The following is a 14,771-nucleotide window of genomic DNA, read 5'->3' as shown; positions in this document are numbered from 1 at the left end:
CCCCTTAGATACTGGAAGCAATGCCAAGATCCAAAGTGAATTGCTGGCCTGTACTTTCAAAAGGCAGGCTTGGAAAAATGAGAGCAGCCTGTTTTGGTCATTGAAATCACAAACTGAGTCACATTGAGGAGGGGGGGTATGTTAGGAAAAGTTCAGCAGGTGATGCTATAAGGCAGCTGGTGCTTGGATTCTAGCACCAGTCACAAAGCTGCAGAGGAAGTAGGAGGCGTTCACATCAAGTAACACGTGTTGTGCTGGGTGGGAGAAGGTTTCCTGAAGAGGTATGTGACAACGATATAATAATACCATCGCATCTCTCCTCAGGTTCTTTACTCTCATGGGCATTAATGTCAGTTGATAGTGACATTAAAAATGCCCCGTTAGAAGATATTTGTAAGTAGTGAATGGAAGTAGTAGTTTAAAATAAATTTACCATCTCTACACTGAAACATCATAACCCATACTTACTAATAAAATATTTATTCTGTTTACTGCAGCTCTCAAATCAAAACATGTGTTTCCAGAGGGGACTCAATTTTGATTACATTTAGTTTGAATTGTATCCAGAATAGTGAAATATAAAAGGAAAACTTTCAGTTGTCTTGTAATCACAATCACTTTCAAAGAAAGTGCAGAATATAAAAGGGTACACTCTGTGTTACATGGGAAGCACAGTTTATTCCAGCTGCCAAAATGAATCAAAACAGTAATATTTTAATAAAACCTCTTATCCTTATTTTGCACAATGCAGCTAGCTTAAAGAAATGCATGCTGTGACTCCTATCTAAGAAAACTTAAATACCATGAAAAAAAAATAATAGTAATGTTGTTGTAGACATTATGGCTTAGACAAAACAAGGTAGAAGCAATATGTTTTATTAGACCAGCTGGTATATTAAGCCCCTAAGATCTGAAGATAGCCTTGTACACCCAAAAACTTGCTTATTTTTTTTCAGCTGTATATCAGTCTAAAAAAACAAATAATAATTCTACTACAGATTTGTTCTTGTCTGCTTCAAAAAGATGTCATTAATTTTTGGACTTGTTTATAACAAGTTTTATAACAATAATAATACGAAGAGCAAGCTTACAGTTTCCAAACATTATAAATATAACAACTGTGTAATCTTAAAGTGGTATTAATACAATTTAGATACCTATATATAAATCTACCCTAGCTTTTGTCACTTAAAGCTCCTTTGATAATCAAGAGAAGGAAGTGGGACTTTGTATAACACAACTTGTCTGACGTTTCACACACTAGCATTAAAAGAATACAGCTCATGCCATGGAATTGCTATGAAGAGTAACAAGCTCATATGCATGAGCTACATCATATGCAGATGGTATAAGTATTAAAATTAGGTGAGAAGGAATCTTATCTCTAGAGAAAAAAGCAAACAAACAGACAACAGATCATATACTTACCGGAAATAGACCTCCCATGTATTGAATAGAATTATACTGTGGGACTGGTGACTTCATAAAGGGTATAATAAGTACTGGGAATAGTTCTCATCATATTTTGTGTCTGGAGAAATATCATCATCTTATTTAACATGGCAAGGATGCAGTGAGGATAGGCAGAATGATTTAGAAATAGAAAACTCACAGGCATCTTTCTACTCCCTCCCTCTCCAGTTTCTTTAAAGAATATGAAGGAAATCCCCTGATTTATATCACTCCTCAATCTTGTTTCTATGAAGCTATATCTTATATGTTTAAATTAATGCAGTTCTGGATGTGGATATAATACTCCAAAGTAATAGCAAATACCTTAAAGAAATGAAAAATGTCACTGCTAGCTCAAATTTCTTTCTTATATTCAAACAATTATCTTGTGTTATCAACTTCCCACCGGAAAAAGAAAAAAGTTGGTGAACTTGTTTTCCTATATTAATCTCTCACACGGATAAGCAAAACATCAGAAGTTAAATTATGATATAGTTAGGTTTATTCATTCCTATTCATTTTCACATATCTTTAAGCTTTCCAGATAAAGTACCCTAGAATAGAAAAGTTGTTCTCTTGACTACTTTATTTAAGCTCTGTACTTTTCCCAGTGAGCCTGAAGGTGTTTTGGGCATATTGATTCCAGTGAGAATAGGAACAAACTCTTTACCAAGTGATTAAATTAGGAAGAACTAAAGTTTCAGCCAGATCCAAAATTAAAACCTGCATTTTAGAGTCCTGCAGAAATAGATGGGCAGGTATTCCACATTTGTTATGGTAAAAGAAATTTCATCTACTATTCATTCTGTTTTAGATGGTAACTATGCAACTATCATGTCTTTTCTCCTGCTACTAAAGCATGATGAAGGTATTCTAAATTTCTTTTTTAGAAGTGATTAATTAATTGAGAGAAATTGCATGAGAGAATAACCAATAAAACATCAAGGTGATTTGCAGAGTTGGATATTTTGTAAAATCTAATTTCACTTTTTTAAATGACCTTGAATTTGTCTTTCTTAACAAGTCAAAATATGAAATATTGGCTCCTCTTCCAAATCAGTAGTCTAACTGCCACTGATCTCAAATAAATCAAGACCGCTCTTGATTCACACTTGTAAAAGAATTTCAAATGAAACTTCTATCTTAAATTTTACGTGCACTGCTTTTCTGTTATTTGTATACTATGATATTTTAGATGTCTAATTAATACTGTGAGGCAACAACATGAACAACAGATTGATTGCCTTTTTGGGGGGTGGAGAAGGGGAGAGAACATTTTCTGAGGTCACCTCAGGATATGAGTACTCTTTAAGAGAAGTTTACTTTTGATAGATTGGAATACACCTCAGATGCTCTGCACATGATTTTGAGGTTACTATGCTCTTAATGCTGTACCCAAACAGGTAATGCTGCAGCAAAAATGAGGTGCCTTTCTTCTTCTTTTAACAGTATTTCTGCCTTTAGTAACAACTGCAGTGATTTCAGACACATGTATTATCTGGAATTTCTTGATGAACTACCAATATAATTTCACTCAGTAGCTCTGAGTTCAGAATTTGACTAAACCAGTTAAGACACTGAAAGCAATGGAAAAAATCTCTCTCCATTTTAAAGCTAAATATTCAGTTAGGGTAATTATGTACAGATTGTTTTTAAGGATGTATACAGATTGTTTTTAAGGATGGAGGCAACACAATATCCATATGCTATTGTACTTGTACATTATATAATATAATTTATTAAAATACCATCGTAGAAGGATCTAAAGCACTCAAAGAAAAGCTAGGAAAATGATAAATGCTCAGTTAGGATAATATTGTTGGATCTAACATACTCTAGGGGAACGTAAAAGTAAAATGAAGTCTTCTGATTCCTCAGCAATAATGTGAAACATTAACATTGAATATGATTTATCTATGTTTTAAAAGGTTGCTTAACAAGCATCTTGGGTGTCTTAAGAACAGATTTATTTAAATTTTGTAACATCTTATTGAACTAGGGGGTTTTAAGTCTTTTACGCCTTTAGTAGTCACTAACACTGTCTTGTGATAAACATTTTTTTCTACAGTGTTTTTCTCTGCAGAATGCAGCTCATTGTCACAACTTCACCATACTAAACTGAAACAATGGGAAGCAACACCATGGTAACAACATCCATCAAAAATGTTTATATTTTAATATTATCATATGACTCATGAAGAAAGAGAAAATGACTCACAAATAAACTTCCATCACACTAGGGCATGGCATTTCCTTAATTTTTCTCAACTGATGTAAAAAGCATTTGTTTGGAGCTTTTTTTTTTCTTTATCTTTGTTTTTAACCTTATAAGCTTAAAAAGTCATCAGGTTTCTAATAATAACGCTACAGATACAAATAAGCAAAAATGTCATGATTTTAACAGCAGTATACACAGCAACACACTGCACTTGTCATATAATAGCTAACATAAGTGGAATTATTTATTTTCATCAGGGAATAAGATTTCTACTAATTACCACATGTTAAAACATCCCCTTGACCTTTACCAACACCATATTGTCAACAGGGAGTACAGCACTCCAACAGAAGTTATAACTGTACCATCAAATACATTGTTTTACAGCAGCTGCCCAAGTAACTATCACGAGTAATACTTATGAGATAAGCAGAGGCATCAACAGGCATGACACACAGTGAAAAAGGATAATTAAAATAAGCTTGAAAACAATGAAATTTAACATACTAAACCCCAAAATTTCTGCTATATCCTAAAGGTTTATAACTAATGTTCTATTTTTACATTATCTACATAAAAAGAGACTGATCATTTCTCTTCTGAAGCTACACTATCAGGTAGAGAGGAAGACCTAGGTTATAGCAAGGTGTTCTGGGTTCAGCAGTAGCAGTCATTTTTCTCCTTCTTGGTAGCTGGTGCAGTGCTGTGTTTTGACTTTCGGCCTGGGAAGAGAACTGATAGCGATGTTTTGGTTTGGCCAAGGACTTTGTGAGCCTCATGCTCTGCCAGGGAGGAGGGGAAGCCAGGAGGAAGCAGAGACAGGACACCTGACCCAAACTGACCAAAGAGGTATTCCATACCACAGCACGTCATGCCCAGGATGTAACTGGGAGTTAGCCGGAAGGGCTGGGGGACTGCAGGGTTGGAGGAGGTATCGGTCAGTGCTTGGTCGGGCTGAGTGGGGCAAGTTATCGGTCGGCTGGTGCTGAGGTGTTGTATTCTTTTCCCTTGTTATTTCCTTTATCATTATTATCATTGGTGGTAGCAGTAGTGATCTGTGTTATACCTTAGTTACTAAACTGTTCTTATCTCAACCCATGGGAGTTGCATTCTTTTCGATTCTCCTCTCTGTCTCTCCGGGAGCAGGGGGAGGGCAAGAAAGGGGGGGGAAGTGAACGAACGAATTACCTGACTGGGTTTAAACCACAACACAAGGTAAGTGAAAAATAAGTTGTACTTTTATAAAAACCCTTAGTAAAATAAGAAAAGCCAGCAAAAACGGCCATGTCCTGCAGGTTTTTGTGATGAATAATAGAAAAAGATAGCAACTAAGGCGATACTGTTATAGATGGCATATTATACACATATTACGACTTCATCCAGAATGACAACTATGCAAACATATAAGGAAATGCTACTCCTTCTAAAGGCCATAGTGACTATTTTCTAAATGCAACTCGGTATACTTGTCTGAATTACGGGCTAGAGGAGCTACTTTGTCTCCTGTGACCACAGATGGGAATAATCTCCAATTATTAACGATGGCCTTTGTAAGCACCCCAATTTAGCTATCACAAAGGGAGAAATGTCAAGTCACCAGCACTGAGTCTCAAAATAAGAGCTGGGGGTTTATCTCCCTTTAATTTTTGCATCCATTCTTTTGCTAAGTTGCTGAAGTTGGTTTTCTAATACATAATTTCAACCTATAACGTGTCGTACATGACATTATTTGCACTTACTCTGCAGTAAAATACATCAAGCTTTGCTCATTGCTGTCTTCATATAAAGCTAGTTTTGAATAATGCACTAAACCCATTTACAATGAATATGTTAAATGAACATTTACAGAAAACGTTTTAAAAAATCTCTACATAACATTTTGATTATTACTACTCAAGTGCACACAGGAGATTAATTTAGACCCCATTTTCAGCCATACAAAAATGATTGAATCATAAAAGAAGATAGCTCATTTCTAATCAAAAAAAACATCTAACACACTCTTCAGCCACGAATAAAACCTACAGGGTTTTACGTATAATGAAAATGCCAGGTTGGCATTTTGAAAATGCTGCTTTCAATATGAATCTATTGTTTGCTTTATATTTTATTAGTCTTTGGTAAATGGTAAATATAATTTTGATCTGAATATGTTCTGTAGTTGAATTAAATTCATGACAAACAAAAGGAATGAATATCAGCTTTGATAATTATTAGGATCAGCTGAAGCAAGGAGGGGTTGGATGCATTCAAAATGGTTCATCCCTGTCATTAACTGCAGAAATCAAGTAGAGATTGTTCTCAAGCTCTAAATGGCTGGAAACCAACCCTCTTTGTTCTGTAACACTTTTCTCACTTAGCACCTGCTAAAAATGAAGAGGTACATGCTTATTGCAGCACCTTTCTGCATTCCAAAGTATTGATTAAGAAAGAGCAAAAGACTGGTAAGAATTAAAGCCAACATTTTGGGAAAAAAAAAAGGGCACATATTTTGTCTTACAGAGTTAGAATACAGACCATTTAAAGCAGGCCAAAACCTTCAATATTCCTCACTACTACCCCATTTTTTTCTTTTTTTCACAAAATATTGTTATTAGCTGTGTGTATAAGATCCAAACATAGCGAGCTGTGAGGCCAAGTGCGTAATTTCATAGAATCACAGAATGATTAGGGTTGGAAAGGGCCTTAAGGTCATCTAGTTCCAAACCCCTGACATGAGCAGGGACACCTCACACTACATCAGTTTCCTCAAAGCCCCATCCAACCTGACCTTTTCAATCTATCATAAAAATATGATCTCAAATCCCACAGCACTTTTCTCCTCAGTTACCAGAGTCTTCCTGGACTTGTACATTTTCTCTTTAAATTATTTCACTTCCAGTGGTGGAGCATTTACCACATCTTTGGGCAACCTGTTCCAGTGCCTCACCACCCTCAGAGTAAAGAACTTCTTATATCTGACCTGGATTTCCCCTGTTTAAGTTTAAACCTTTTACCATAATTTAATCATAATTACTTCTTCACACTATGTATTTTCACAGTGGATTTTTTAGCACTAAAAATACTTAAATATCTATAGTCACAAGATTTTCCACTATGCTAATGGAGACTAGTTCTATCAGAAATCAAAAGTGACAAAGCTTATTCAACAAACTCCAACCTTTAAGCAACAATAACAGTCAAGTGATGTATAACTGCAAAACAGACAAACTACATTACTTCATTTGCCTAAAAAAAAAAAGACCAAAAGCTCTGTCACGGATAACAGATGGAACTGGCATTTTCAAGCTTATTGCAGAAATATTTTAAACTGAGCAGGCTAAATTTAAATAATAGACTTGTATCAATTTACATTAAATTTAGTATTGCTATGGCCTGATTGCAAATACTCTCAAATCTCCAAATCTGAAATGGTCTTCTTCCAGCAGGAGTTGTTTTCAAGGGGACTGTGATGGTACTATTTGATGAATAAAGACATAAAGAATATCTGTGGAAAGGCTCTAGGGGTAAGAATCTACTGATTATCTATGACTCCATCTGTGAGTTATAAGATCTTACTTTTAACAGAATGAAAAGAATACTTTAATATTTAAAACTAAAAAAGTCTTGGAGGAATTGAATAACTGTAAATCTGGTGTGTTCTGTTTCCTGTATGATGTTCATCACAGAGAGATATTTGATATTGCACTGGGGACACATATACTCTCTCTTAGACCCAAGCTAGACTTCATTTGACCTGAATGAAATTCTGCAAAAGTGGAAGGAGTTTTTGCCTGCAAATGCCCTGGTACTGTAAGTAGCAAAAATAATATTATTAAAAGCTAACATTTAATTAAAAGAAATCACTGCTGGAAAACATTTTTAACCAATGTTGTGCACTATGAATTAATTAATACCAAACTGTTAAAATATGTTGAGTTTTTTTTCCCAAGTCTGAATGTGCACTTAATTATGTCACAGCCAGCAGGTATGCCTTAATTAAAATTCCACATATAAAAAAAAAAAAATTGCTAATCTGACCAATATGAAGATATGTCTACAAATGTTTTTGTACATTGTAGAATGCTTTAGAACATGTAATTACATAACCACGAAGAACAATCAATGATGCTGTTTACGTGAAAATTTACATTAGTTACAAGCCAGAATAATCAGTGTATAGTTTATATTTTGCAAAGCAGATGATTTCTATATCAGACCTCAGAACAATAAGAAAATTGATTCAAGTGACTTAGATGATCATATATTTTCAGTGTAAGATAGAAATCTTCCAATTATTTTTTTCCATTATATTCAAAGTGAAAAAAAAAAAAAATCCTAATAATCCCTGAAAGATGCTTCCATATTATAAGAAGAAATCATACTCAGGAAAAGAACTAAAGTATATACATACTCTTGGTAAGAAATAAGTACATAATATTTGAACATTCTCTGCGTTATTTATGAATATTAGTGCAATGTTGCTGCCATTAACAAGACATTTTTCATAAATCCAAAAATGTGAGCACTAAATATGGTTGTTACTTTAAAAATGTCCCTAAGGTGGCATTCAGTGCTTATAATTTAATCTAAGAAAGGACAATTTGTTTTCTCATTCTTTAAAAGCGGGACAAATAATTCTTTTCCATGGCTTAGGTATTTTCAACAGCTATACTTAGATGAGATGGATACCAACTATAAAGCGAGTCTGGCCTTTTTAAAAATGTGTGAATTTCCTTACTTTCTTAATCCTTTATTTTTAACTTTAATTCTAAATCAGAATATGAGCCATTCTATATTTCACTATGAGGTGTATAGACATGCAAGGTATAAATCATTGAGGTTATCATAACAAATATACGCAACATTAATACTGAAAATAATGTGCATATAGAATTACATCAATAGTTTAACTGACCAATAGCAGGGCAGGAACTACTGCAGCTGTGTTTCTGGGGAGGCAGGGTGGCCCTCTTCAGAGGTCCGTACTGCTGGTGCTGCTGAAGCACACCTTGGAATCATGGAATCATAAAATGATTTGTGTTGGAAGGGACCTTAAAGATCACCTTGTTTCAACCCCACTGCCATAGGCAGGGACACCCTCCACTAGACTAGTTTGCTCAAAGCCCTTCCCAACCTGACCTTAAAGTCCTTCTCAGGGCTGCTTTCAATCCAGCCTCCCCCCAACCTGTGTCTGTGATTGCCCTGTTTCGGGTGCAGGAACTTGCACTTGGCCTTGTTGAACTTCACTGGCCCACCTCTCAAGCCTGTAGAGTTCCCTCTGGATGTCATCCCTTCCCTCCAGTGTGCTAACCACGATACACAGCATTGTGATATCATCAGACTTACTGAGCGTGCACTCAAATCCTGTAAATGTTACCAAGAAATTATATAGCTCTGGTCCCAATACCTGCCCCTGAGGAGCACTACTCATCACTGATCTCTGCTTGGACACTGATCCCTTGACCACAACTCTTTGCTGCCATTCAGCCAATTCCTCATCCACTTAGTGGTCTATCCATCAAATCCATGCCTCTCCAGTTCAGAGACAAAGATGTTGTGTGGGACAGTGTCAAATGCCCTGCACAGATCTGTTTGTTTTGTTCAGTTACATAATATTATAAAGATGATATGAAGACCTACGTACTACTCAAGTAGTTTACTAATTTGGAGGTTGTCCTTACATCTGCTGGGGTTTGCAGAGGTGGAAACTGAATAATTCCCTCCATATGCATTCATTCATTTTTAGCACATCAAAATCAGCCGAGTCTGTTTCTGTCTCTGTCTAGTTAAAAATTAAATACTGAAATCCTACTTACACTACAAGCAATTAATTACATTTTTAAGACTATTACTACAAATAGTAACATGCCTCTGGCTCTAACGCTTTTTTCTTTCTCCTTTCTGTCAACCTGAGTCTGTTTGAAATATTGCTGCGTAGTGGAGCACCAACTGTAGGGACAGAGGAGATCACCTGAGGACTGAGGGAATATGAACATTTTGAATCCATGCATCATACATTGCAAAAGAAAACTGACAACCTCCTTCTGGTGTAAATCAAATTCTTGAAAACTCTGTTTCTGCTTTCCTCATATGAGAGTCAATTGAAGTATACAGATGTTTACTGTGAGCTTAATCAATAGACAGCAATTGTCTGTCTGTACTGACCAAATAAATCAATTCCATAAAAAAAAAAAAATTAAGAAATCCTGGGTATTGAGCTTAAATAAATGTGATTTATTACTTGAATTCTTTCAAAAAAACATAACCAATATGATTACCAGTCTAATCTACTAGAAGAAAATTGCAAACCGTAATTCACTATAATTTCTGTTAATATGAAAGGCAAATGGGATACATCAAAACAGAAAGCAAAGTTTTCGTCATAAAAAGAAACTGCTGCAATTCAGCCTAATGCACGATATAAGTGCTGTTCCTATTTGTCACTATGCAATAAATTTATATATTAGGTACTAAAAAGGAGGAAGAAAGGCCCACAAAACTCCTTCTCTAAGAGCTGTTTCTTGGTTTATTAGGTATTTTGAAGGTGGAAGAACTTGTATAAACAAGCATCTTTATCTATCATAGGAATGTAGCTCACCTCCAGTTTGTGCTGAAGTGGTTTCTGTAAGTGTAATGACTCAAATACGCACAAATCACAATAGTCACTGTATTTTTTCTAAATATAAGAGATAGCAAGAGCCTGTAATTACCTGTAACTGTTAATTCTGTAGTTCTTCTGACAACAAAGAATCCGTATTTCAACTCACAAGTGTAATTTCCAATGTCATCCTCTCTAACTTCCCGAATGACAAGAGTATCCTTTTTAAACACAATACTTGATCTCCATGTCTTTGACTTGCATTCCTGTTTAAAGATAATATAACACTTCAGTGACTGTTTTTACACTAAAATTGGACCACTGCTTTCAATGCTTCTCAAAGGTAAGAGAGCTAGGCAAAAGCCCAGGCTAGTTATGAACTTTGCATACACTAAATACTTAAAAAGCCAGTTCAGGTAAGTGTTGATTAAAAAGAAAAAAAGACTATGTAATTTTATCAGCTGACTTAACATATGCTTTCTGACAAGAAAAAGGAGAAGAGCTGCTTCCTTTGGTGGTTTTCATTAGACATTACTTTGCTGAGGGACTTCTATTTCATTTACTTATTTTCCATTACAGTTATGTCTGTGTTCCACGACTATTATATTAGCAGTAGCTAGAGGTTAAAGGAGAGACTTTTTCTAAGCTGTTTTTTAAAAACTTCCAATCAAAAAATATAAAGAAACAGAGATGACAACGAGGTGAAATTAGGATGCTATATAGCTCTTTCTACAAAATCCTAAAATCAAATCTCTCTGTAGACTAAGTAGAACGAAAGTTTTGCTTCTACAAAAAATGCGTAACATTTCAATTATTACTACCAAAACATTTTTTTAATGCTATAGTAGATGATATGCATTTTTTCATGCATGTTTCTTAGTTCCCTAAAATTACTTATTTTCACTTAATTAACATAGGAACAACTCAAAATAACTTTAAATATTTTTAGTGTTTCTAGGTTTTTTTATTTTTTTTTGTATTGTAAAAAAAAATGTTGCAAATGTTTATGAGCAATTAGAACAAGGGATTGGTGCTTCTCATAAGAAAATTATCTTTTGATTGGCTATCACAAAATATTTTACTTCAGCATAATCATTGTTTATACAGAAAGGGCTTTTAAAAATATTAAAGTATAAGAGGTTGCATGAGTTCATTCAAACAGATATTGTCAATGACTCTCAAAAAGCTAGTCTTCTGAGCTCTTATATAACAAGCCAGTCATAGTTTTAAATTTGTTAAAACTTCAGGTACACATATTGTCTTATAGAAGCAAAATTCAAGATGAGTATAAGCAAATAACTGGTTACATACCTCTTATCCTAGACATGCATTCAATTGGCAGAATCCTTCTAGTTTTTGCTTACTACATAGCATAGTTTTGTGTATCACACTTAAAAGCAATTATGCTATCAGGTAAATTATCAGCCTTTAAAAAAATAATCTGTATGCGTATCAGCTCATACTTAAAACTCTGACTTCCTATATACACAGACATCTGTGTGGTCAAAGTATACAGACTCTAAATTTCAGATTTACTGAACTGTTTGAGGACTTTAAATTGTGTGCCTTATAGTATGTAAGTATTGAGTGTCTCCTGCGATGGTAAGAAATCCAGAACACAAAGTGCTGTTCATGGTTCTACTGTGATGCCCAAAGGCGGCAGCAGCTCTCTTTGCAACAACTTGTCTGTCCCTTAAGTAATGATCAGGGAATCAGTACACAATATTAAAATAATACTGATAAAAACAATTAAATTATATTTGCAAGTAAAAGGTAATATGCAAAGACCAAATTTTTGAAGTCTTTACTAAATTTTATGCTGCAAAATTAAGCCATCCATTCAGATAATAGTGTGTATAGCTATCCTATTCATATCCAAACAGATTTTACTCCCGAGTTTTTAGAAGCATACTCTTTAGCCTGTACAGCAAAATGAATTGCTACATAAGCAGCTCCCATGATTTTACCTTAGCAAATCAAACCAGCCCAGGCTGGTAACACTTTTCAGTTTTAGCCTTCTAGTTAAGCAGAAAGGTGGCAGTTCTTTGTGACAGTCAGAAATAGATATTAAGAAAATATAAGCTCTAAAGTTGACCAATGGAAGCATTTTAATTTTCTCCACTTAATTTATTCTTTTCTATCCTTGATTCTGTTGTGTGTTCTCAACAAATTTTAAAACAATCCAGGATTCATATCATATTTAGATCATGAAAATCAGAACAACATTGCATAATAACATGTTGAATATTAAAATCTTCAGCATTCCTTACCTTATACCACAGAATTTCAGGCTCTCTAAAAGGAAATAAAAAATCCTCAATTTCAGGGCATGAGATTTCCTTGCTTTTGCTAAGTTCAGCTTTTTCAAAATATTTCATCTTTGAATTGTAGCAGAGTCCAGTGTCATTTTCACCCACCATCAATGAAATGGACACTTTCATACAGTAAGTTGAGTTTCTGTAATGCAATAAAAATAGAAATAATAGAATAATGTAAAAAAAGTAAATTCAATGTACGTGACATTGGGTTTATGTCATTATTTTCATCCCAAGCAAAAGATAGCAAACAGATACTGTATTTTGTGTTTATTTTATAGCTGTTCATAATAATTTTCCTTCTTTCTCAGCCACTACCTACAATATTTAGAAGGCATTGGTTGACCTTACTCTAAGACCATTTATTTCTCCCTTTTGTCAAACTGCTTTTAACATTACAGTCCCCACTGTGTATTTGAGAACAGTTTCCCCCAAAGTAAGGAAGAAGTTCTTTACTGTAAGGGTGGTGAGGCACTGGAATGGGTTGCCCAGGGAAGCTGTGAATGCTCCATCCCTGGGGGTGTTCAAGGCCAGGTTGGACAGAGCCTTGGGTGACATGGTTTAGTGTGAGGTGCCCTGCCCAGAGCAGGGGGGGTGGAACTTGATGATCTTAAGGTCTTTTCCAACCCTAACTATTCTATGATTCTATGATAAAGTAAATAAGCAATGAAAGCTCCATGTATTTGCCAATGAAATTAGACAACCGACTCACTGACAGACAACATTACAACAATTCTCAGGGTGAGCAGATCATGTTGTAGTACCAGGGGTCAGATGCCAAATTGGAGCATCAAGATCCACCTACTCAACGTATCTGAGAATATTTTAAAAGTGGAAGTGCTAATCTTTTTGAAGTCTTGAATTAAAACGAGTCTTGTGATTTTTCCCATTTTGGAATAAAGGATGTTTTAAACTAATGGACTGCTAACTTATTTACATTAGCTTTCAATCCCCATACTCCTATGCCAAAATGTTTCCTCATTACCTAGAGCTTTCATTAGTTTGGGCTCTCTTCTGAAACTTGTTACTTCTGCTGCTGCTAAATGTTGATATGCTAGGCAGCCAGAGACTAGGGAACATTGTCTTCCCACATCTTTAATTAGGCTAAAGACAAAATTACTTGATTTTTTTTTTTTTATTTCAGTTTCCAGGTGGGCAGCAAACAAGTGTGTAAAGTTGAGTACTCCCCAGGACCACACTGTGACAACGCAAGATTTCTCTCCTATTGTTTTGTAAATGCATTTGACCCCTGATCTGCTGAAAGAGGATCCTGCGGACAGCAGTGAGGAAACATTAATTGTCTTATTTCTATTCTCGCAGTCTGCGAGCAGATAGCTCATTTACAACAGTCTTGTGTTTCTCAGACATGGCAGGATCTCAAAGATGGCTACATTTTCTCATTCTCTTTAAATTTTGTAAATCTGTTTCGTTTTTCTTTTCAAGAGAGGGGACAGAAATGCTTAAGGACAAAGAATAAAAGAAACATCATTCAAAGAACTCTATAGTCCAATTTTCTACAGAAAATGTAAACCTGAAAAGAAAGATATGTAAGTTACTGTTAAATTAGAGAATATTCTTAGAGTTATAAATTCTGGAACAGAATGACCCTTAGCTATCCACTTAATTCATGGACTTGTAAAGAAAAAAAAACACAAATTAAGCCCTTATAATGAATCTGTAAGTATAATGTATTAGCCCATTCAAGAATCTGAGTGTATAAAGCAAATAAAGTTAAGCTTTATTCAAAGCAAATTATGGATTCTCATTCACTGAATACGAATGACTCTTGCTACTTTTAAGCTAAAAGCCTATCACCATTCTTACCTGTGCATGCAATTTAAAATCATGTAGTGTTTTAAAGAACACATTGTTATTTCTTTACATTATGTTGTTCCCCCATTAAGACTCTATTTGGAATATTTATTGATTATGTGGCTGGAAAACATCATAAAAAGTCACCTAAATCAGTTTTTCAAATTGGCAAAATTGTTTTTCTGTTCCTGGAAGATCTATCCCTTGGAAACAGGAAGAAGGTCTAAAGAAACAATCAAGCTCTGAAGATCAAGAGTTCACTAACTAGGTAAGAAGATTCCATTACTAGATGACAGGGAGCAATACATAGGAAGCGAAGACAGAGAAGTACTGGCTACTCAATTTGCATTTTTAAATATTCTTTTTTATTTCTTTTTGTGTTTTGTTCCTGTTA

The 14,771-nt window shown here is 34.8% G+C and overlaps 1 protein-coding gene across 3 annotated transcripts in view; it reads right to left on the bottom strand.

Moving 5' to 3' along the window:
• IL1RAPL1 (interleukin 1 receptor accessory protein like 1) overlaps positions 1-14,771 on the bottom strand; it is a 735,754-nt gene that overhangs the window by 272,939 nt on the left and 448,044 nt on the right. For all 3 annotated transcript variants that reach the window (XM_061453322.1, XM_061453320.1, XM_061453321.1), the window contains 2 exons: positions 12,521-12,707; positions 10,363-10,516 (listed from right to left, as the gene is read on the bottom strand). In XM_061453322.1, the coding sequence (XP_061309306.1) occupies positions 10,363-10,516; positions 12,521-12,707 (341 nt within the window). The remainder of the gene's footprint in view (positions 1-10,362; positions 10,517-12,520; positions 12,708-14,771) is intronic.

This window comes from Pezoporus flaviventris, unplaced genomic scaffold (assembly GCF_033815535.1).
Source record: "Pezoporus flaviventris isolate CSIRO_AGI_PZ_B2104156 unplaced genomic scaffold, CSIRO_AGI_Pfla_v1 ptg000015l, whole genome shotgun sequence".
In the NCBI taxonomy this organism is placed as follows: domain Eukaryota; kingdom Metazoa; phylum Chordata; class Aves; order Psittaciformes; family Psittacidae; genus Pezoporus; species Pezoporus flaviventris.
The sequence above is the reverse complement of the archived record's forward strand: the minus strand, read 5'-3'. Positions and strand labels throughout refer to the sequence as shown.